A 22,774-nucleotide genomic window follows, 5' to 3' on the forward strand; every position below is an offset into this window, starting at 1 on the left:
TCCATGGTAATAGCTGTCAGCTCATATGTTTTATTTAACCTTCACGCCCTGGAGAGAAGCCACGTTATGTTAATAAGGAGGGTTTTTTTCATGACTGTCACACATTTTGTCTGTGTGAAACTCTGCAGGATATCACCTCTCATTTCTTCTCGCAAGTCTGTGTTTTGGACACAATCTGTTATCTTTTCCGATTAATAAATACTGTTTGTCCTATCCATACTTTAGCTGTTATTTACATAAAATAAAATGTGTGCAACACCAATTGTAATCTCAAAATGTTGTTTTTTATAGACGCTCCAAACAATTTACTGACCTGAGGACAGCAGCATTTATCTCCTTCGTTCAAAACTGCTGAAAAGCTTTGCTAAAAAAGAAATCCCTTTTTTGATTTCACAATACTAAAGCAAAGGTTGGTCTAGGTGCAAGGGGGGTGCCTTGGGAAATCAGAAAAATTCAATCAGAAATAAATAAACCAACTGGGGATAGACCTCTGGGGATAGGCCACAATATGGTTTCACACTGACACACTGAAATCAGTAAATTACTTTACATGTGTGAAACGGTGTATCACTTTGTCTTTTGTTTGAATATCACATTAAAAAGTAAAGTAAAAACACTGCGAGGAAAGCTATACATTTTTAAACTTATTGTATTGTTTAGCATTCATAATTAGAACATTTTACATTTTCTGTGATGCATTCAGGAGGACAGGCCACCGCTCCTCCCACCTTCAGTCAAGCACCTAACCACAAGCTTCCTGGTCTCTATTTGTGATCCAACTTCTGTTGACCAATCGTGTTTGAACAGGCTTTATTTCCCTGCAGGTAAACAGTCTGTGTGGAAGGGGGGGAAAAAACATAATAAGGAATGCATTTGCAGAGAGAAGTCGTATGGAAACCATTATGTGATCACAGTTCAGTATTTTATTTTATTTATGTTTGCTTTTTTAAAATGTATTTAATTGCTTCTTTTAAAGTGGCTTCACAGTGTAATGGTGTAAACGTTCAACTAATATGCAAAAACTCCCTGGTTTCAGACCAGGAGTGGACACAAATCCTGAGAGGCACGTCTCAGAAAATCATCCATCAAGCCAGAGTCGTAGAATTAATGGAATGACTTACTCCAGGGCTGTAGTTTAAGCTAGCTTTGCTTTAACGACGAAAAATTTCGCACGACAGTATTATTTACCCATCTAGATTGAAATTACATGTAGCTGTACATACTTTGATGGCTTTCATCCTGGCAGCAGTTTAGGATGAGTCACTCTCTACAAGACTGATGTAGATGTCACTGAACTGGAGCTCTGTCGCCACTTTCAGGGATTTAAATAAAGGCAGAATATGAACCACAAGTCCCCAAAATTCAGATTTATCTTTGAATCTTCGTTTTTCCCTCCACGGATAGATGATCCAAATAGTCTTGGCCTGAGACAAGTGAAAAAAACAACACTTTTGTCCTGCAATACTCTCATTCTTTCCGGTCATAGTGGATTAATGTTTGCCTGCCAGGGAAGTGATTCAGTCACGTGACTGAAAACTATGGTTTGCAGTTCTTTACATTAAAAGAAACGACACTGTACAAGGTGTTCCTCTAGTAAATGACGAAGATGAATCTGGCGACCTTCTTCCATTGCTCTGTAGTCTAGGTCTGATGCTCACGTTGCCATTTTTGGTGCTTTCGGTGGTGGACGGCAGTCAACGCGGGTCCCGTGACTGATCTGCCGCTTTGCAGCCCTATACACAGCAAACTGCAATGCCCTGTGTATTCGGACAACTTTCTGTCAGAATCAGCTTTAAATTCGCTCAAATGCTTACGCTTACCCATTTTTTTCTGCTTCTAACACATCAGTTCTGCGGACAAAATGTTCACTTCCTTCCTAATGTATCCCACCCACTAACATGTGCATTGATGAAGAGATAATCAGTGTTATTAACGTACCTGTCAGTGGTCATAATATTATGTCTGGTAACTAAAGTAAGTTTGACATTTGTGGTTTAAATGTCGGTTTAGAAAAAGATAATGGATTTGAAAACTCAACATGTACCTGTAGCAACTGTTTCTATAGGAAACAGTTGGTATATTAAACATAATTCATGTAGCTAATAAATCAAGACAACTGAGATGACAGTCAGATTTATAATTCAGTCTATCTTCCTATTTGCATTCCTGTTACTATGAAGCAGCAGCGTTAAACATGTCTTCTGTTGACACCCGGTGAAAAAGTTAACATCCATGTAATGTAAGCAATTACCAACTGAAGAGGTTATCACTCGTTCTTTAATACTATAATAGATTCCTTTTTCTCTCTTTGTTATTTTCCAGTTCGACTGCTCGTTAGAGAGTCTCAAATTATTTCCTCGCAGGTCAGTTATAACTGATCATTTAGTCCCTCATTGAACACCTGTGGTGCAATTGGAACTTCACAGTGCTAAATAAAATTGGGCATTCTCTTAATGAACCCAGTCACCTCTGTAATTTAAGGTCCTGGTGGCGTCCTCTGTGCCTGGTATTAGTGTCCAATAACAATACCTTTGCAGCTGTTCCCTTGCTACTCACATGCAAAACACACATATTTATCTGCTCCACACACCTACACCGCATGCACATGCATGCTGCTGGTGATGCTCATTTTAATGCAATCTGTTCAAACCAGTTATTTATTTATACACTTGAGAATATACATGGTCATTTGGCCATTTCTTTGAGTCTCATTAGCTTTTAAGTATGCAGTAAAACTATAAGTCATTATTCATGTTCTAGAAATTGTATTTTAAATGCCATCATGTACCATTTTAATGTTTACCCTTTAGGCTTTGAAAATACATTAACTCTTGGTGTGATTATGTAAGACAGTTGTTCAACAATAGTGATTCAAAGGGGAGCGTACAGTACAAGTTAAATGCAGGTTTGTAATGGATTTAATGCATATATGAGATGTGATATGCATAGAAATAATCTCATCTTTGTAGCTCACGTCTGCTTGAAGCAAGGAAAAAGTAGCACAGCCTGCCGGTCTAAAGAGTTAAGCATGGGCAAAATTGCATTCTTTGTAATGCCCAGTAGGGGGTAACACCATCTGGTTGTAAATTGAAAACAGATTTAATAGAAGTCTGTAAGAAAATGATCCTGTTTCTCACTTGTTTTGTGACCTCAATGACCACAGTTTATGATCTCATCTGCTGGTTTTAAGTTTGCTCCAACACAGCACAACATTTATTTTGTTCGTTATTTTTTCCATTTGGAGTAAAATAAATATTAAATCAGGGTGTCTACCACATGCCTGATAAGTCAAATCTCCCTGGAACTGTAGCACGGCTGACCTGGATTGTGTGTAAAGCATGATACAAAAAATATTAACATTTATAAATGCAAAAATATGAAATATATTTTAACTAGCTGCATCAGTTCTGATTGTCTGGTTGCAGAAAGTCTGGTTGCAGTGGAGAATGTAATTTTCTATTACTGTCTGTGAGATGCAAAGGTGCTTTCAGGCTAAATGAGCAAATATAATCTCTCCAGAAACTTCTGGGTGTGATTGCAAATGGGTGTGCCCATAAAACCTTCAAGTGGAGGTGTACAGGAGCCACCCTTACCAGATACCATTGAGCCTAGACACCTTGCTGACGAAAAGAAGTACTTTCCCTTTCGGGCTTTGACCACAAGCAGAATTTAAACAAAAAGGAAGATACATTTTCACTCAGAACAAGTAATTAACTTCTGAGTGTTTTGAAAGTTTGGTAAGGGACTGGGATAAGGAGCTTACTGATATAGTGAATTTATGGACACTGGTATAAAAGTCCCCTTTAAGATTAATAAGTGTTAATAATAACAAACCTAAATCCACTGATATCTCTAGATATGCTCAAAGCTGTTTTGGGGGGTTAGTTATTAACTTGTTACATGCCTTTTTGTGTTTTTTCCTGTGTGTGGTTATAGAAGGAACCTTCCGGGCGACAGGCAGAAAGCCCTGGACATCATGCTGCCCCTGGTGGAAGGCGAGGAGCAGGTAGCGAGTGACATGTACTGCCTGGTGGGACGTATCTATAAGGACACGTTCCTGGAGTCAGACTTTACCAACACACAGAGCAGAGACAACGGCGCACTCTGGTAAGAGAGCAGGCAGGATGTCAGTGTGCATGTGACATTTCTGCTAAGCCAAACACATTCTGAGTCACCAAAAATTACCATTTCTAAGGGCAGGGTGCATGGGAAGTACAGTGACTCACTAGATCACACCATTAAGAGTTTATCATGAATGGTGTCAGTCAATGCAGGATTTCATAATGGCTCTCATCATGAAGGTAAAACCCTTTGCTGGTAATGAGTCTGTGAATAAACCACAGCCACGTAGTGTGCAAAATTCTTTGAGATTGCACAACAACACCTCATAGCAACATAAGAACAATACCATTAAAATCCAGACTACAGGGATCATGGATAACATACCAAGATGGCTGAAATGTAAAATTAGCAAACATTAGCAGTGACAATAGTTTGAGCTGCTAAATGTTTTGTGCATGTTAAGCTGAGCTGCCTTTTCTGCTGCTGGTAGCAACAGGAAGTGGTGAGCTAGCATTTATTTAAGAAAAAAAAACCCCATTGTGAATATAAATATTGGTACAGGTTAAGATTAATGGCATCATGATTCAGGAAAGTGTCCTAGTTGTCTAATATCTCTGTAGAACCACAAACCCTTGCTATTTGAAGACTCTGCATCACTTCCACACTGCCTAGTGTGACCAAAAATAGCTGAAACTTTTCAGTTCAATAAAGTTAAACTGGTTTGGGTAACATCAGACTGTTGTAGCTTCATATTAGAACAATAAAATCAGAAATAAAAGACATTAAGTTCAGCGGCATTGGCACAAAAACTGCTGCCACGCTGAATCTTTCTTGTGTCTCGTCTTTTATCCTTGGGAAACCACTTTAGGGATGATTTGCCATCTCTCAAGAAGTCTCATATTTTTAAACTGTGTTTCAATAAGTCAAGTATAATATAGTCTTGTATGTCCTATATTAATCCTAACTAGAAGCAGTATTTGTTTGAGTGAATTTTAGTGACAATTTATACTTGGCTAGTTTCCCCTTCATGGCTGTCTTCATTTTTACATCTGGACAACTTTGATTGCAGCTGCTGTTCAAAAGTTTCTCCGTACAATTTTTATCCTGGATTTCAAATATCAGGCTGACCTGATTTTAATAGCGAGGATCTATTATGGTCCAGTTAGCAGCTGTCATCAGTGTAAGGCAAGTGTATGGGCAGTGCATCAGGTCAGAGGATGTATGCGTACGTCTTATGAGATGTATGCACATCGTTTCTTCAAAATTCATGGCAGTCGTAAGTTTATCCTCCAGTGTCCAGCTGTCAGAGTAACTATGGAGGCATCCAACAGTGACCTTTCAGCACTCTTCATGTTGTTGTGTGCCATTCACTCCACACTGAGGAGGAGGTTTTGCCTCCCACCCAGCTCATCAAATTTACCCCTTGTAAAGTCGTCTTTCTCCCCAAAATGGAAACCGAGTTTCAGTATTAACACAGTGGAGGAGACCCAACGTGCATCAAAGATGGATCACAGCAAGTGGTAAGAACAGGGCTTCACTAAATGATCTGTCATCAACCTTCATCAGGACTTCCAGGGAGAAAAGAGGAGTTAAAATCAGCTTTTTGTGGGTGGAGTCAGAAATCCTTTTGGTTGCACTTTTACATTAAAGGTTTCTGTGTCTTCTTACAGTTTGGCATCTAATAAAGAGATTAGTGTGAGTAAATTAACATTCTGGTGTTTACGTTTTCTAATTAACATTTTTTGGAGCCTGACAACTTGCAGGGACCTTTTGGATATGATCGAGTTGGATATTTGCTACCCAAAAACTAGCTAAGTCAGCTTGACACTAATGAGTAAGCACAAAGAAAGATGCATTTGCAGGGTTTCCAGCAGCTTGTTGAAACTGAACTCTCAAATTTGCCATCTCCTATGAAAGTGCTGTGTGAGCTCTTTGATTCTCTGTAAGCCCTCGAATCACCACACTGCAGCTGCTTACCTGCAGGGGCTGAGAGGAATTACTTGTTCACTTTTTGCTGTGATGCGAGTGCACCAAGGCTAACATTAGCTGACGGAAGTCGGCTTATTGAGAACACAAGGCGGCTGATTGTCTTTATCTGGAAATTGCTTTTTAAGATTTCATATCTTTGTTGACTGCTTAGATAATCAAGCTCCCATCTGGCTGTTATTTCCAATTCCGTGTCACAACTTGGCACAGGCCTCTAATAACGCTCGCACCCCTCCCCTCCGCAGAACAGATTGCTCATTAAATAAATGAAATTTCTTGTTTTGTGGGGGTTCTCACAGTTGCTGTTTGATGTTCTGTGGCCCCCAACTCAATATGGCTGTAATTATTTTTTTCTATCTTGAAAAAGCCGGGGGAGTCCTGGGAAGCCATCCATTATCTCAGGGATGCTTGGGATTTGGAATGACGCATTTCTTGGAAGAAAACTGTTTATGTGAATCATTCTTCTTCTCTTTTCAGGTTTAAAAAGGGGTTTGAGTCAGAGCCAACACTACACTCTGGTATCAACTATGCTGTTCTTCTGCTGGCAGCTGGACACCAGTTTGACACGTCGTTCGAGCTCCGCAAAGTGGGTGAGTGGACCCTGGTTACTTTGGTCTGTGTCCTAAATATGCAGCTTTTCATTTTATTACACTAAGCCTGCTGACTAACCACTGAGTAATCAAACTCTAATCAGTCTAATCAGTCCTTTGTCTGTAATTTACACGATAATTGTTATCCTAACGTGGAAATAGGGGTCAGTTAAAGCTGCACAAATAAATAACTTATATGAATGGAAATGAAAATTGCGTCACCCACAGAGAAACAATTCCCCTCACAGCTAAAGTGCAGTTTAGCATCTTTCAGCTCATTGCGTTTGTTCTAACTTGGTGTCAAATGAACTACCTTTGCTATGGCAGCAGCTGTTTTTAATGGAAAACCTCTAATAAACTCACATATGCTTCTAACTCAACGCCAAACAACAACTGTACAAAGTCTAGAGGAACCGAGGGCAGCAAATCTTTGGAGTTAGCTGGAACCAGAACAAATGCAGAGGAAGTGAAAATTGGATTCATTTAATTCACCCAAGTGGCAAGAGACACGGCTCCAAATGAGAGATAATTTTGTTATGTGTTTGCTGAGTGTGTTAATAGTGTTTGCTAACACATTCAGCGTGTCAGCTGTTGACACAGTGGATGGTGATAATCTTTAACAGATTTTTTGACCACAAAAGTGGATGTAACTCCAAAATTCACTTTCCTGTTAGCTTCATTTTAGTTCAACAAGGCAAGAGGGAGATATATGCTGCTAATTGTTCCTTACACAGCCACTAACTGTGTATGCCTGTCATTTGGTGCAGAGTAGAGTGTGCCGAGTCATTTATTAGAGGGGTTTTTTGACAGAAAGTGACTTCCTGCAGGTGAATGCTATTAGGATAAGGTTGGAATGCCAAATATGAACCAGGGGAGTAAAGTTATGGGTTGGAAAACTTTGTTAAATAAAGTTATTTTTAAACCTTGTTATTATTATGCATATTTCAATAAAGCAAAATCAAATAATGTATAGTTGTTTCCTTTTTTAGTCAGGCAGGTGTGTAGCTGAGCTTTTGCCCACACTTTTTTTCCCTCTGAAGTCTGAGGCTCAGAGGAACTCCGGAATCTGGGAATTAGAGTTGGCTTTTCTGGGAATTGGCCCGCAGCTCTCTAAATTAACCCAACCCTCCATCCCTTTATGCATCCCTGGGGTTATCTCATAAGATCCCCACTGTCTCTCCAAATGGCAGATTTCTGCAGCAGGCTGTGCAAAACATGTAGCTGCTGCTTATCTTAGCAGTTCTAATAAAAATAATAATATAGCTAGGCTGCTGTAGTGCGAGTTGTGGCACACCCAAGTACAGCATGGTCTTTCTTTGGCTTTCTTGTTAACTGGCATGTCTGCCTATGGTCCACATGGAAATGGAACAAAATATTTCACCAGCATTAAATTGTTTGTCTTGTTTGCAGGAGTTAAGCTGAGTAGCCTGCTGGGTAAAAAAGGCAGCCTGGACAAGTTGCAGAGTTACTGGGATGTGGGCTTCTTCCTGGGTGCCAGCATCCTGGCCAGTGACAGCACCCTGGTCATCCAGGCTTCTGAGAAACTCTTCAAGCTTAAAGCCCCTATATGGTGAGAACACAATCCGTTCAAATTAGCATGCTAAAAAATGCATTTTAGACCACTTCCATCACCAACTGTGACTCTCTGTTTGTCATATGAAGTCTGCTCTGCTTCCCTTTGAAACTAAAGCAGCCATCTGTGGCCACTGGCAAACATTTGGTGTATTTGAAGAACAAAGAAAAAAGTCACCAAAAAAAGCCACTTTGCTCATTTGAACAGTATCTCTGTCTTTACATTTTAGATTTGAAGGATATAAAAGCCTGGTGTCGTAATTTTTTGTGAATTGTCAAAAGTGTGGTACAACGTTTCTCCAAAGATAAAACTGAGAACTGATATTTTTTTACACTTTTAATAGCGCATATTCGTCTTTAGGTCCCCAAGCTAGCCTGCAAGTCTAGATGTGTTTTAAAGAAAGATGCCACATGACAATATCCCGTTCACGCCATCGTAACATAATGCCTTCACGGTGGTGGAACATAGTTGTAATTGCCCGCAAGGCATGTGGTAATTTCAGACTTCACACAGATTTTATGATACTTTATGTACAACATGTGGAGGAAAATAATAAAAACGTTTCTTTTTTTTCTACAGTGCATGAAACCCAGCTGTTTTGTGTTTGTTTTAGTGCTCTGAAAACCATCACACCAAAATCAGGCTCCAGCATAGAAACGCAGTCATATCTTAAAGTGTTTATTTGTTAGCAATTTTCCTTAAACAACGCTAAAGTTATCTACCAGTAAGGTATTCTCTTTTCTCCGTCTTCATATCACATGTTTTTGTAATTCTACAGTCACACTGTGGAAAACATTGGTTGGAAACTGCGGCGTGAAATTAATGCAACCCTGTCCAATGAACTTGTAATCTTGTTACCTTTAAAAATGTTGCTTTGAAGACCAGGGGACTGCTGTCCGAGTCAGAATGGAACTTTAAAAATGTTGATAAAGCATTAATAAGATGAAGTCAGTCTACAGGAAATTACATTGCAACCATTTGGTAACCAACTTGAATCAAGTCCCCTATTACAAAGAGATGTTTCACAGACAAGTTGTGGCCGTCGGCACAGATTGACTCAGACTGAGTGCAATAAGCTGACAGTTTGTCAGCATTTATATATTAGATGGCAACTATTTGCAAAGCAGCCATAAAGACATATACCACAGCAGTAAAGTTGTTTATTCCTGTTATCTGGTAATACTTCTGTTGCTTCCAGGTATTTGCGGTCATTGGTGGAGACCATCTTGATCTTTCAGCACTTCAACAAGCCCAGCGTAGAGCAGCCCTCCTACAAACAGGAGCTGGTGGACTTTTGGATGGACTTCCTGGTGGAGGCGACCAAAAAAGATGTCTCCTCTGTTCGATTTCCTGTAAGAAACACAGATTAACATGAAATAATACATCTGAGTTTTTGTTAAAATGTGGAAACAAAAAAAAAAAATGCAATGCAAGCTCAGAAAATTAAAGGTTTAAAATGTGCAATGCATATATGTCTTGTCCAGGTGTTGATTTTGGAGCCAACTAAAGTGTACCAGCCTTCATATTTGTCCATAAACAAAGACGTGGATGACAACACAGTGTCAATCTGGCACGTTGCTCCTGATGACAAGGTGCGTGTCCCACTGCAGTAAAATTATTTAAAGAATATATTTGCTGCATAATACTGAGTATAGGTTTATGTACTGTATATATGTATTTTGCTTGCTTTTAATAGGAATATGGGTAACAGAAAGAAAAAACTCTCATTGCAACCATAGAAAAATAAAACAAAATCCTACGCTGGTGCACCTCAACAGTCTGTGCTGGTTTCATCACTCTGTTTTATGTTAGCAAACATACTGATGCTTCCACTGGTTACAGTAAATGATGAACTACAGATAATGTCAGATAAGGCGACAGATGTTAACGAAACAGGAAAGCTGAGATCGTGATCATGTCTCTTCTAGATCTGGGGAGATGCTGTGTTGTGATAATGGACTGTCGCTTCCTGTAATGAAGCTTTATGCCTCTGTCTTCTCGATTGTTTTCATATGTTATTGCTCATTATTCCCAGCTTACACGTCAATGTAAATGGTTGCTCGCCAGGGAAGTCGTGCTAGTAAACGAACTAAATAAGCGCCAATGATATAATCCAGTGGACTGATTCTTATGATAATGCTCGCAATAATGTTTAGTTAACGATTTATCCTGTTGATTTGACTTGTCCTGCAGAACAAGGGGATCCATGAGTGGAACTTCAGCGCCACATCTGTACGAGGTGTCAGGTCAGTGCCTGCAGTCTCTGCAAAGCCTTGTTAAAAGTGATCGCTTAGTGGACTTTAAGCTGACTGCAAGCAGAAACTACTATGAAAAGGCTAAAAGGATCATTAGAGAAAGTAACATTTGTTTCTAGTTCAAGTTTCAAGTTTTATTTGTCATATAGAGGTAACAATGTTACATCATTACAGGCTACGAAATTCTTAGGTTCAGAGCCCGCTCAATATTGCACGTAGGAAAAAAGCAAAATTACACATAAGGTGACACTAATTAAAAATAAACTATATAAATAAAGAAAATATATGTAATTTTTTTTTTAAAAGAGTAGGATAAATAAATACAGATTACTACAAATACTGCAGTGCCTGTAGTGCAGAGGTAATGGTATATACATGTACAGTGTATACAGTGATTACAAAGACTGGAGGTGGAAAAGGCTTCCAGCCCTCGTGTTGTTACCATGAATTTACCTGGCACTCAGCAGACTCTGGGGACTCACGACAATGTAATGAGCTCTAGGCAAGGAAGGACATTTCCTGAAATATCAAACTGCTCCTTTTAAACAAATGAACACTGAGTTCCTGCTTCCTGTGTGGCTAGAGAAAATTGCTTCATGCCATACCTCTATCTGTCTCCTGTCTCATTTCTGCTCTCAGCTGCTACATAAATAAAAGCATTAAATGTCCAAAAGTTGTAATTATGCAAAGTGAAAAGCTTTTGAAATCAAATAGAAATGCATAAACATGTATAATAACATTGAGTTGTGTACTAAACAAGATGATATTTCAGTGTTCAGAAATATATTTAAAATGCCCAAAAAGACACCTGAATAAACCAAAAATACTCCAATGTTAATTCGAATAAAAATGGTGTTTAAAGCCCAGTGCAACATAATAGAAGTCATAAAATTAAGAGTAAAACAAAATCATGCATTTCCTGTTTAACAAGTAGGTGTATCGAAACATACTCAAAAGCAAAAATAAGTAATATTGTAATAACTGCATGCAATCTGCAATTGTAAACACCAAAGCAGAGGTTTTAGGTATGCCCAGTCGCTGTGCTGTCTCTTCACCTCTTGCAGCTTCAGATGGTATCCGAGTGCGCCAGCATTACACAGACAGTTTTTATGATGTCCTTCTCTTTGCCAATTTTTTTTTCCACAGTCCTCAAAGGAATTCAGTGTCAGATCGGAGAGAAGCTGAGGGCTGTGCTCACATGTTGCTAGGGAACGACTCTTTCTCTATGCCCACTCAGCCTGCAGACAGTCAGCAGGACACAATGGCAGCCCTGCAGGCTACAATACAACCACACATGCAGGGACTCTGCTGTCTGGTTCAGCAGCTCTGGCCTTGGCATTCTTACTAAGGAATGGGCAATTGCCAATTCCACTGGATAAAAGTTTCCATTTAGTTGGTACAATTCTAGCTGTCCATCTTTTGTGCAGAAATTGAGCGTCATCTAACAGCTTATATGGCTGTTTCTGATGGTGACTTTTATAGGAAACAAACTACAACTGCTGTAGTCCATGCTCATAACATTAGATATTTATTGTATATATTAGCATGAAATACTTTTAGAGTGCAGTATCTGTGTGCACAGGCTGCATTTATGAATTTAATTTTTACATGTGGTTTTACATTTTTAAGTCATTCAGTCAGTGATTCACAATCAGGGTACAAGTACCCTAGGGGGCTACTTCTGCGGTAGAGTGGGGGTGGTGGAGAAGATTAGCTCTACTGGTACAATTAACAGAGACATTATTGTTTTTCTTGATTAACTATTATCTATAATGTGAAATAGAATGGCATTTATCCAGTTCTGCTGGAATAAGCTAGAAACAACTATGTGGGCAGCTGTTGTGTTGTTGGTGACGTTATAGTGTTAGTGTTATGTAACTCTGGGGGATAAATATTTTTAAACTTTTTATGAGGGAAAATAGAGAACTTTTGACCACTGACATTTGTCACATTTACAGTTTTATATGCTCTAATGATGATTTATATTTAAATCTTTAATAATTTAATAATTTAGTATACCACGGTATACATATCATGACGTGACCCTCTATGAGCAAGGACTTAGCAACAGTGCCAAGGAAAAATTCCTTTTACACCAGAAGAAACCTTTGGCAGAACCTTTTGGCTGACTTGTTTAAGCTGTAGCTCTCAGTTATTACTGACTGAGAGTATGCATTACATTACAACTTGAACATGTTAGCTAAAAGCGAAAATGTTTGCTAAATATAATAGTGAAAGAGCTTAGAAATAGTAATTGGCTAATAAATAAAGACAAAGTTATAAGTTGGATTACTAAAGCTTTAGCTAGCTTTTATTACTGCTGACTAATAGTGTGCATTAATAATAGCTAAAATGGAAATTTCTGAAAAAACAGTAACTAGCTGAATCAATTTACTTAGCTAGCTAGCTTTGAAACCATTGACTAATATGCATTAACAGTTCAAATTGCTAGTGTATACAGTGAAAACCATAAGCTAGCCATTTTTGCTAAATTAGAGCTAGCAAAAAAAATCTGTTGGGTAAAAATCTAAGGAGCTTGGAAAGGAAAAGCGTCTGGACTTCTTTACGTTGCTTGAAGACGTTTCACCTCTCATCCGAGAAGCTTCTTCAGTTCTAGGGTCAAATGGTGGAGTGTCCCAAATTTAAGCCCTATGGGAATGCCCCCCCAAGAGGGACAAAGGACATCCTATTGATCCTCTACCTAATCACACGAGCCAATATGTCTGTGAAAGAGGTCTTTCCAAGCTCCTTAGACTACGACGACCTGGATGACTGAGAACCTTCACAGACATATTGGGTAAAAGTATTAACAGCTGAAACTGCTAAAAAAGCAAAAACAAAAGCATTAGCCAAATAGAAACCAAACAGCATTTAAATAAGGAATGTTGTCCAACAGTATAGATTAACAAATGGCTTAAAGAAACAAAAAAAAATGTTAAATGTTGTTGAAAAATGGGTAAAAATAGCAACATGACGTGGATAAATAGTTGAAAGAGTTACTTAATAGTTGGTGTCATTTGAGAATTTTGTGGAATATTCCAAAAGAAACAGTTTGTAGCTATAGCTTCATTCAATGTAAAGCTCACATCTGTTCTAATGTTATTGTGGGTTGTTTCTAACTGAGGACAAACTGTGGACCGTTTCTCCTCAGCATCTCCAAGTTTGATGAACGCAGTGCCTTTCTCTACGTCCTTCATAATGCAGAAGACTTCCAGATCTACTTCTGCACAGAGATGCATTGTAAAAGGTTGGTCTGTGTGTTCTCTCTTACAGATGCAATTCCAGATCTTTAGCAATTTACCATAATAAATCATGTCATAATGTGACTGCATTAATTTAATTTTCAGCTCAATTCAATTCAGTTTTATTTATATAGCGCCAAATCACAACAACACTTGGCTCAAGGCACTTTAATGTTAATTTAAACTTAATATAAATGGCCTATCCTATTTCTCTTTCTTTTTTCGTACGGAATTACATTATTGAAATATTCATGTTTAATGAGCCATCCATTGAAATATCAGATAGTGAACAGCCTGAAATGTCTTAACCATAAGTGTAATTTAGCATCTCTCTGTTCTCCACATTCAGTCTGCTATCATTACAAAGAAACGCTGCTGTCATGAATCAAAGTAAAGGGTCGGCACAGCTTCACACCTTTCTTCATTGTAATGACTTCATAAGTAGCGGTTGTAAAAGTGATAATGCACGTGTGGCTCAGATGAATTGATCAATTAAGACCACCACTCTCATAATTGGACCCATGCTTAATAACTTAATAACTTAACACTAATGCCCTCCTTCTTTTATTGAGCCAGTTGTAAACCCTTTAAAAAATGATGTTTTATTAATTAGCGGGACCCACATTACATTACCTTACATACAAAACGATTGTGGAGAGGAGCAGTCGGGGTTGAATCCTTATACCTATTACAATTTTCACACGTGCATTCCAAACCTAAACCTATCTAGACTTGCCCAACTGCCCCATATTACCTGTCTTTGTTCAACTTGTGAGAAAGAGCAAGTGAAATAATGTGCTCCAACTGTTGAGTTGATATGTAAAGACAGCTTATGGTTAATGGGCAATCTGCTTCACCTTTACTGACACAAAGCCTTATGATTCCCCTTAAAACACAGGTGTTATTGAACTGATTAATTCTGAAAGATTTCACAGCAAATTGTAAACTTAAGTAATTTTCTTACTTGAATTTAGGACAAAAAGGATCAGGTTATGCTCATTTACACAGCTGAGCCTTCTCATATATGGAATAGAGCAGGAAATGTTCTGCATCAGAAACGTTTGCACATCTGGAATTACGTCACATCCTTACTTACTGACAGAGCATACAGAAGCATACAGTAGCAGTGAATGCACTAAAATATTAGCTGAACTTTTCACACACTGGACCAATCAGACATCAATTTTGTACTCTGTAATTAGCAGGTGAAAGAAAGAAGTTAAGCTCCATGTTGGTTGTGCCTTTCCCATCAGTAGTTTGAGTGTTTCCCATCAGTCCTGCACTCAGGTGCAAAGTTTGTGCCTTCCCGATCACCACAAACACACCTTATTTCATTTGGACACCATCTTCTTCTTCACTAGCTGCTATGCGAAGCACTGAGTGTTCAGACTTGTGACTTTCACATATGAGCCTTCCTCGCTCTTCCAGTTCCATTATCTGGAGTGTGAGAGTCAGTGAGTCATGCCTGATTCACGCCTGCTGTTGTTATGATGCTGCTCTCATTTTAACAGCATTGACAGTAGGATAGGAGTGGTGAGAAGAGGGACGAAGGAAGGGAGGGAGAAATAGATGAAAGACGGTGGGAAGAGGAAGAGACCCAGACTGAATGCGCTTGTGCATGTGTGCACGCACAAGCGCACGTGTCACTGAACACCTGCAGGCATGCAGTGTGTGACTGCATGACGAGGCAGCGTGTTAATTCACAGCTTGTGCGCTCCGAGAGTGGAAAAGGTCATTGTATGTATGCATGCATGTGGGAGGTGTGCATGCAAACACACTGTAACCCCTTCTGGATAAAAGCACAATCAAAACAACACCACTCAATAACAATATGCACAAAATGGATTTCTGACAAATAATTCCATATGTTTGTGATTCTGAATTATGTTAGCTATTTAAGTACTATATATATAAGCTCCATAATGTATTTTTTGTTAGGGGTTCACCTAAGACAGGTATTGTTGCTAATACAGAGGCAAACTGTGCTTGATTGCACTTAATGGCCTTATTTTTATTTGCATTTATTCTGTTTTGGCCATCTTTGACAAGCAAAATACTTCTTGCAGCACAAATAAGTCTGATTTTAGCTACCAATGCCAACAGGGAGATGTTTACAGCATATTGTTGGCCTTAAAAGGCTTTTTTGGCCTTATTGTAGAAAGGTTCCCAAAGTCGGAGGGCCAAGGCACTGTTAGCCTTCGTACTTTACATTTCTATCCCACATTGTTTGGAAGTCAGTGGCACTGTATCCCTCGCAATCTGACATCACACAGACTTTGTATGAGGGAGCTGGCAGAAAGATTGGATAATATCCAATCTGACTACATTGGACATTTCTGCTCTCATATGCATCTCTGTTGTGTTCGGGGGATGGGGGATTGGGGGGGGGGGGTCCTAAAAAAAGTTTAATTATTAAAGTAGTCAAAGGAGCTTGCAAAGAAAAGCGTCTGGACTTCTTTAAGTTACTTGAAGACGTTTCACCTCTCATCCGAGAAGCTTCTTCAGTTCTAAGGTCAAATGGTGGAGAGTCCCAGATATAAACCTAGTGGGAGTATCCCCCCACAGAGGGACAAAAGGACCCCCTGATGATCCTCTAATCGCCTGAGCTAAGGTGTGAAACTGGGTGTGGGTCCCAATCAGCCAGAGTTTGGGTGTGGGACCCACACCCAGTTTCACACCTTGGCTCAGGCGATTAGAGGATCATCAGGGGGTCCTTTTGTCCCTCTGTGGGGGGATACTCCCACTAGGTTTATATCTGGGACTCTCCACCATTTGACCTTAGAACTGAAGAAGCTTCTCGGATGAGAGGTGAAACGTCTTCAAGCAACGTAAAGAAGTCCAGACGCTTTTCTTTGCAAGCTCCTTTGACTACGATGACCTGGATGACTGAGAACCTTCACAGACAATTATTAAAGTAAACTTTTTTTTTTTATTTATTAAACAAAATCTTTTTCTTGTTTAACTTTGTTTTGTTTTTTTATATGAGTGGAAAGTTGATTTTCAGTGCAGGGACTCCAATATTAAAAATCTTTTTGATGTCCTGCACGTGTTTTTCTTGTTCCTATCACTCTAGTCAAGCCCGTAACTCATATTCTATTTACCCAACATGGACTCATTCTAGTATACTGAAAAACTGAAAGTCAAGGTCTTTGTTTCCTTTTCCGACTCTCTTGAAATGCCAAAACGTACCAACTTTTTCATATATTGAATGAAAGGCATTCCTATTTGCCATTACTCTGTGCAAGTGTTCATTTAATATATGTCATGTCTGCAAAATAATGTCAAATAATTCAGTCTTTGTAAATGTATAAATCTTTAAATGTAAAAGTGTTGAAAGTTGTAGCAATGTAAAATGCCACTGTTACGAGATGCCGAAGTTGTGTTAAATATGATATACATGTTATCAGCATCGTTAAACAGACTCTGGTCTTTTCTTTGGCAGATTTTGTGATCTGGTCAACAGCATAACAGAGGAAGCCTGGAAGTGTCCAGAGGAAGGAGAATGTGACACTGATACCTTAGAGGTGATTATTTTCGTGATACCAAAACACTTCCTCTGAACATAATGTTCATAATTTTTCCTAAATTAATAATTCTGCAGCTCTACCTCCAAGCACTGTTAATTAGAATGAAAAATCCACAAGTTCATTATTCTGCATTGTTTAGTCGCATCCTGTTGTGTTTCTGCGGTGTACTTTGCCTGCTTTTAAAATGCCACAGGAAATATGATACGATGTTGTCATGAAAAGAGACGAAGTGCTGACAGTAAAAACAAAAAGAAAAAAAGAAAAACCAGAAACCCATCTTTCAAAAGATAATTAGGGCTCTTCTTCTTTACTGACAGCCTACCGACTCCTTTCATGCAGCATTTATTACTCAGTTATTAAACGGTGAACGACGTGTTTTTGCTCTTGTTTGATCAAATTCCCCATCCAGCTTTTCTAATCCAGTTCGGCACAATTTGCATGATAATAACTGGATTGAAACTCAGCTTTGAACGCTCAAACAGGAACACTAGCCCGCTGGGATAAGGCCTGGATTTTGTTCATGTGCTTTGTGTGACAGCGCAGAACAGGCACCTGCTGTTGCGTTCGCCTGCCTTCTACCAGCAGAGCCTAGGGAAAAGAATAAGCTAATTACGAAAAATGCTGCCGCACCCATCTTTGACTCAGCATGGCACAGATCAAATGACTAACAGGTTTTTCTCAGGGGGATTTTTATGCGTGTGATGCAACTCTAATCAGCCTGCACTGAGGGACGGTTAGTCTTCAGCTTACACCGTCCCTTAAGAATATAACACAAAATTGGGCTCTTGAGGAGTCATCGTAAGCATTACTCACATTTTTTAGAAAACTTTGATTTTGAGGTGTTTTTACGGGGGAAGGAATCAGTGGAACAAAGCTAAGGAAATCGCGTTAAGAAGAAAAGAGCCTTTATTAGTTATAAAAACTCAATCAGACGTATTTTAAGGGAGTGAAAAGACTTGCTGATTTCTTTCATTCATGCAACAGGTGCCAACCCGCTTCAGCAACAAGAGAATATTCATTTATGAAACAGTTATAACATAATTATAACAGTACAGTGGGAATGCAGAAAAACTGGTTTACTATGTTCAGATTTAACTCGTGCTTTACTCATTAAATCACTCTATTTTAACTATTAACTATTCTAATTTATTTCTCTTTGTCATTGTAAAAATGCATGGTGGGTGCATTTCTTCTGGTCAATGGACAGTGACATTTAGTAACCTCATGTTTTGGGTAATGGGATTTTGCTTTGATTCTTTATGGCAAATACCGTATATATTACTATTTATTTATTGATTGATTTATATATATTTTTTTAAATGACAGTTTGCATGTTTCTCTTGTCTCCACAGTACGACTATGAGTATGATGAGCACGGAGAGAGAGTGGTTCTGGGTAAAGGTACATTCGGAGTGGTGTACGCCGGTCGAGACCTCAGTAACCAGGTCCGACTGGCCATCAAAGAAATACCAGAGAGAGACAGCAGGTCAGAAAAACAGCTATTGTGGGGGGTTTTTGTTCTTTGTTTTTTAGTAATCACAGGGGAACAATGTTGCAATACGCATGGATGAATGAATCATTTCTATTGTTGTTTGCCACAGTAGCAGGAAAGTCTGCCAGTGGTGATATTCCTGTTACTCAGAGGATGAATCCTGTTTTTCATGACCTTTGCTGTAGTGCCAAGTCTAAGACTGGCTCATAATGTAGCTGGTAGACTGATGAAGAAACGGCTGTGTTCAGTGTTTCCCACATAAACTTTATTTGGGCAGGCTGGTCAAGCATATTAATGGTCAACCAAGCATATTTGGTAGTGAAAGTTTTAGCTTTCTTTAATTTTATTAATAGAATATCCCGCTCTTATTTTGAAAAATCAGCAAGTCAGCTAGCTCGGTCGTTTCTGTCTAGTATGTCCTGACTGGCTCACAGGCCAGGCAATTGTTGTAGGGACATTTCATGTCCCGTTACTGTGAGCTTACCTAAGCTGCAGAATAAGCACCACTGTTGGCAAACTCACAGGAGAGATTGTGACAAATAGTGGATTACAATAATCATCAAAGCGCTTGGTTATTAAGAAATTTCAATAGGGGCACTGTATTAAGATAATATGTATCATCTGTTTATTGTACTGCACAAAGATTGAATTTCAGCCCAAATGTTAACAAGTGTCTGTGCCGTTAATGTCTCATTTCATTCAGCGCAGCTCTGGAGTGTCATTAAAAATTAGTCCTTTTCTCTGGCTGAGAGTGCCAAGCTCAGTTCAGCTGTGTCCCTGGTGGTTTCTGGCTCTCAGAGCACTGGTATCCAGTTGAGTGACTGGTTAGTGGAGAGCTGTGAATGCAAACTCCCACCCTCTGCCTTTTTATTCCCATCACTGTCTCTGCTCGAAATGCTTGTCTCCACATAGTTCCACCTACTCATCTCATACTGCAAGACTCTTTTGCAGACTAGATGATTTCACACTTTGTTCCTCTAATCACATCAGCAAGCCAGCAGGGCGCTCAACTGCAAAGAATATGGAGAATTTGGGTAAATAATTCACAAGTGGAATGAAATCTCAAGATAGGAAGAGAAGGAGAGAGAGAGCGAGAGGCTGGGTGTGATTCATGTAGAGAGCTGAATGTGAAAAGAAATTGCTCACGGGCATTTCTTCCTAGTACAGAGGTACCTGTTGTTCTGGTCAGATATCAGGACTTAGCGTCGGTTTGATTTTCTGGTTTAATCTTTTATTTCTCAGTTTGTCTTGTTTTTACCAGGTTTATTTTACCTGAAGGAAAAAACACATTAGCAGGACACCGCCACAAGCGAAGATAGTTACTTATTTTAACAAATCGTTGTTTTGTGCAGAACAAATTGTCTAATATATGTTAAAAAAATATATATTTTTTTACATAGATTTTAGCTCTTACATTTACTTCCATTGTTTGTGGTTTACACCAGCGGTCCCCAACCCCTGGGCCTCGGACCGGTACCGGTCCGTGAGTCGTTTGGTACCGGGCCGTGAGAGTAGAGGCTCAGGTGTGAAATGTATAGTTTTCAGGGTTTTTATCGGTTTTCAGCGTTATTTTGTTATCGTTTTTATCGTTAACTCAGTTTTCCTGGGTCTTTTCACGTGTTATGAATAAATTTTCTTTTTTCCGTACCGGTACTAGTTTTATTTTGTTGTATTTATCCGCGACACCTTAAAGGCCGGTCCGTGAAAATATTGTCGGGCATAAACCGGTCCGTGGCGCAAAAAAGGTTGGAGACCGCTGGTTTACACTATTTGGCTAACAAGTAAAACGTTCCCAGTTTGATCGGATCCCTTTGGGGTTACATCTGGAAGGGCATAAAGCATTAAAAAGTCTGCCAAATTAAACATGTGGCGCTACCTGCTGTAGCTCAACTTATAACACAATCACCTGTTTGAATAAAGAGAGTATTTGTAGACTCACGAGACACCAACACATTTGGCTATTTAAGTGTGCTACTAATATACTTACCTTCAACTTTATTATGATAATAACTAGATGTGCCTGCTGCTATACAGTTCAAATCAGCTTATATGATTCCCAATTTGGCTGTTGATTGACTCCTCCACGTTTGCTGTTAGTAACTGACCCACAGATTTCTGTTCAGGATATAAAGAAACATGTACTGTTACTTGTTTTTACACAGGTACTCTCAACCACTTCATGAGGAGATCGCCCTCCACAAGCACTTAAAGCACAAGAACATTGTCCAGTACCTGGGCTCTATCAGCGAGAACGGCTTCATCAAGATCTTCATGGAGCAGGTGCCTGGAGGTGAGACGATTCCCGATGCTGTGGAACTGTTAGAACTTAATTGTCCTGAAATAATTTTTATTGTCCAAATGGAGGGAAACCGGTATGAAACAAAATCAATTTTTTGATGTCAGAATGTGTTGTTTCCAGTCATACTTACACTAACAGTAAAAACACTGTTTGCATTTATAGATAAGATGGGTGATTTGCAGAGAAGTAGTATAAACCTGTACATAATGGCCTTAGTCCTCTGCTGCTAATCTCTGCTGAGAGTGAATATATTGATGATTGTTGTACTTTGTCCCCTGGTGTTCAGGGAGTCTGTCTGCACTGCTGAGGTCCAAGTGGGGCCCACTGAAAAACAATGAGCCCACCATCGGCTTCTACACACGGCAGATCCTGGAGGGGCTCAAATACCTGCACGACAACCAGATTGCACACAGAGACATCAAGGTAACAAAAGAAGGGTTTTTGCAGAGTTAACAATCTGTTGGCTCATCTTTGTGACATCTGCAGACTCATTTTCAGAAAGACTTTCTATAGATAATTGGGGTCGTAAGCATAGACTGCATATGAAAGATGGATTGAACGATTGGACTCTGGAGTATTAGTTTTTTGGAGCCAGCCAACAGTGACCATGTTTAGGTGAAGGGTTGATGCAGAAAGTAATCAGCTAATGTTATCAAGCTGCACTCATACAAATTATGAGTGCGACAAAGAAAAGTACAGACAACAGATTCATAAAATACCAGAATTTCATTCACCAAACTTGAAGTGTAAACTTCCTGGACTGCCTGTACCTGACAACGGGCCTTGTTCATATAACTTCAGAACTAATACACTCAAAGGGACCAGTACTACAAACAGTTGGTAGAGGTCCAGTTCATTGGACTTCTTAGTTGAGACAGCATATTGCTACAGTTTCTTTTGTGTGTGGGTTTGTGCCAATCAAAGCAGTCACTGCTTAACGTTAATATCCAGAACGGTGAGACCGAAAAATATCCACCTTCAAAGGGAAACTTGCTATAGAGACCAAAATGTCTTGTACCAGATAGTAAAGATGCTGTTTAACGCTATAAAATTGGGCCATGCTTTAACATGGTGGTCAGTGGAGATTCATTTGTTTTTGCAGCCAACCTCATATAGCCATTTGTGAAACTGCAGCTTTTTACACTCATGTTAAAGCCCAGGAGGTTTCAGACAAAATAAACTCAAAACATCTTAAATTTGCTCTCATTGTTTGCACTTTACAAAGTGCACTACATTGCCACAGCACAACTTTGCACAAAAAAAGTGTGTAGGACATGGTGCATTTTTAACCTTTACATTAGGTTTAGTAAACAGAAGACCTAGTAAGTGTGAGAGCTACAGTAAGTCGACAAACATGCACCAACTACAGCAACTCGAGTTCTGTCAGCAGGAAAAGAAGAAAGAAGTAAGTGCCGTGTGACAGACAGATGATCTCTGCGCGGTCTGCTGCAAAAACACTAGCTGAGAAATTAAAGAAACACTTTTAGTTCTGATCAGCTTCATACTCCTTACATGTTTAATTTAGCACCTCCAACTTTATGAAACATTATCACTGTCATACTTTGAAGCACATTCTCATTGCTAACAAGTCAACTGATGGTCAGAAACCTCTTCTCTCCTCTTGTGTATTTGCAAATAGTGCTTCAGTATTGTCTTTTTTGAGGCACATCAAGCCCCTTTACTTTCTGTGTCCAAAATGAGGAACAAGAGGTGACACAATCACACAGACCTCTAACCACTAAAGTTTT

General features: G+C 39.2%; 1 protein-coding gene across 1 annotated transcript in view; it reads left to right on the forward strand.

Annotated features, from left to right (window-relative positions):
* map3k5 (mitogen-activated protein kinase kinase kinase 5) overlaps positions 1–22,774 on the forward strand; it is an 86,494-nt gene that overhangs the window by 42,754 nt on the left and 20,966 nt on the right. Inside the window, exons 7-17 of the mRNA XM_080883737.1 lie at positions 3,937–4,107; positions 6,526–6,638; positions 8,049–8,208; positions 9,410–9,563; positions 9,696–9,803; positions 10,405–10,457; positions 13,618–13,713; positions 17,151–17,232; positions 18,588–18,721; positions 20,890–21,017; positions 21,313–21,449. Coding sequence (XP_080739863.1) covers positions 3,937–4,107; positions 6,526–6,638; positions 8,049–8,208; positions 9,410–9,563; positions 9,696–9,803; positions 10,405–10,457; positions 13,618–13,713; positions 17,151–17,232; positions 18,588–18,721; positions 20,890–21,017; positions 21,313–21,449 — 1,336 coding nt within the window. The remainder of the gene's footprint in view (positions 1–3,936; positions 4,108–6,525; positions 6,639–8,048; positions 8,209–9,409; positions 9,564–9,695; positions 9,804–10,404; positions 10,458–13,617; positions 13,714–17,150; positions 17,233–18,587; positions 18,722–20,889; positions 21,018–21,312; positions 21,450–22,774) is intronic.

The sequence above is a fragment of the Rhamphochromis sp. 'chilingali' genome (assembly GCF_963969265.1).
Source record: "Rhamphochromis sp. 'chilingali' genome assembly, chromosome: 5".
NCBI lineage: Eukaryota > Metazoa > Chordata > Actinopteri > Cichliformes > Cichlidae > Rhamphochromis > Rhamphochromis sp. 'chilingali'.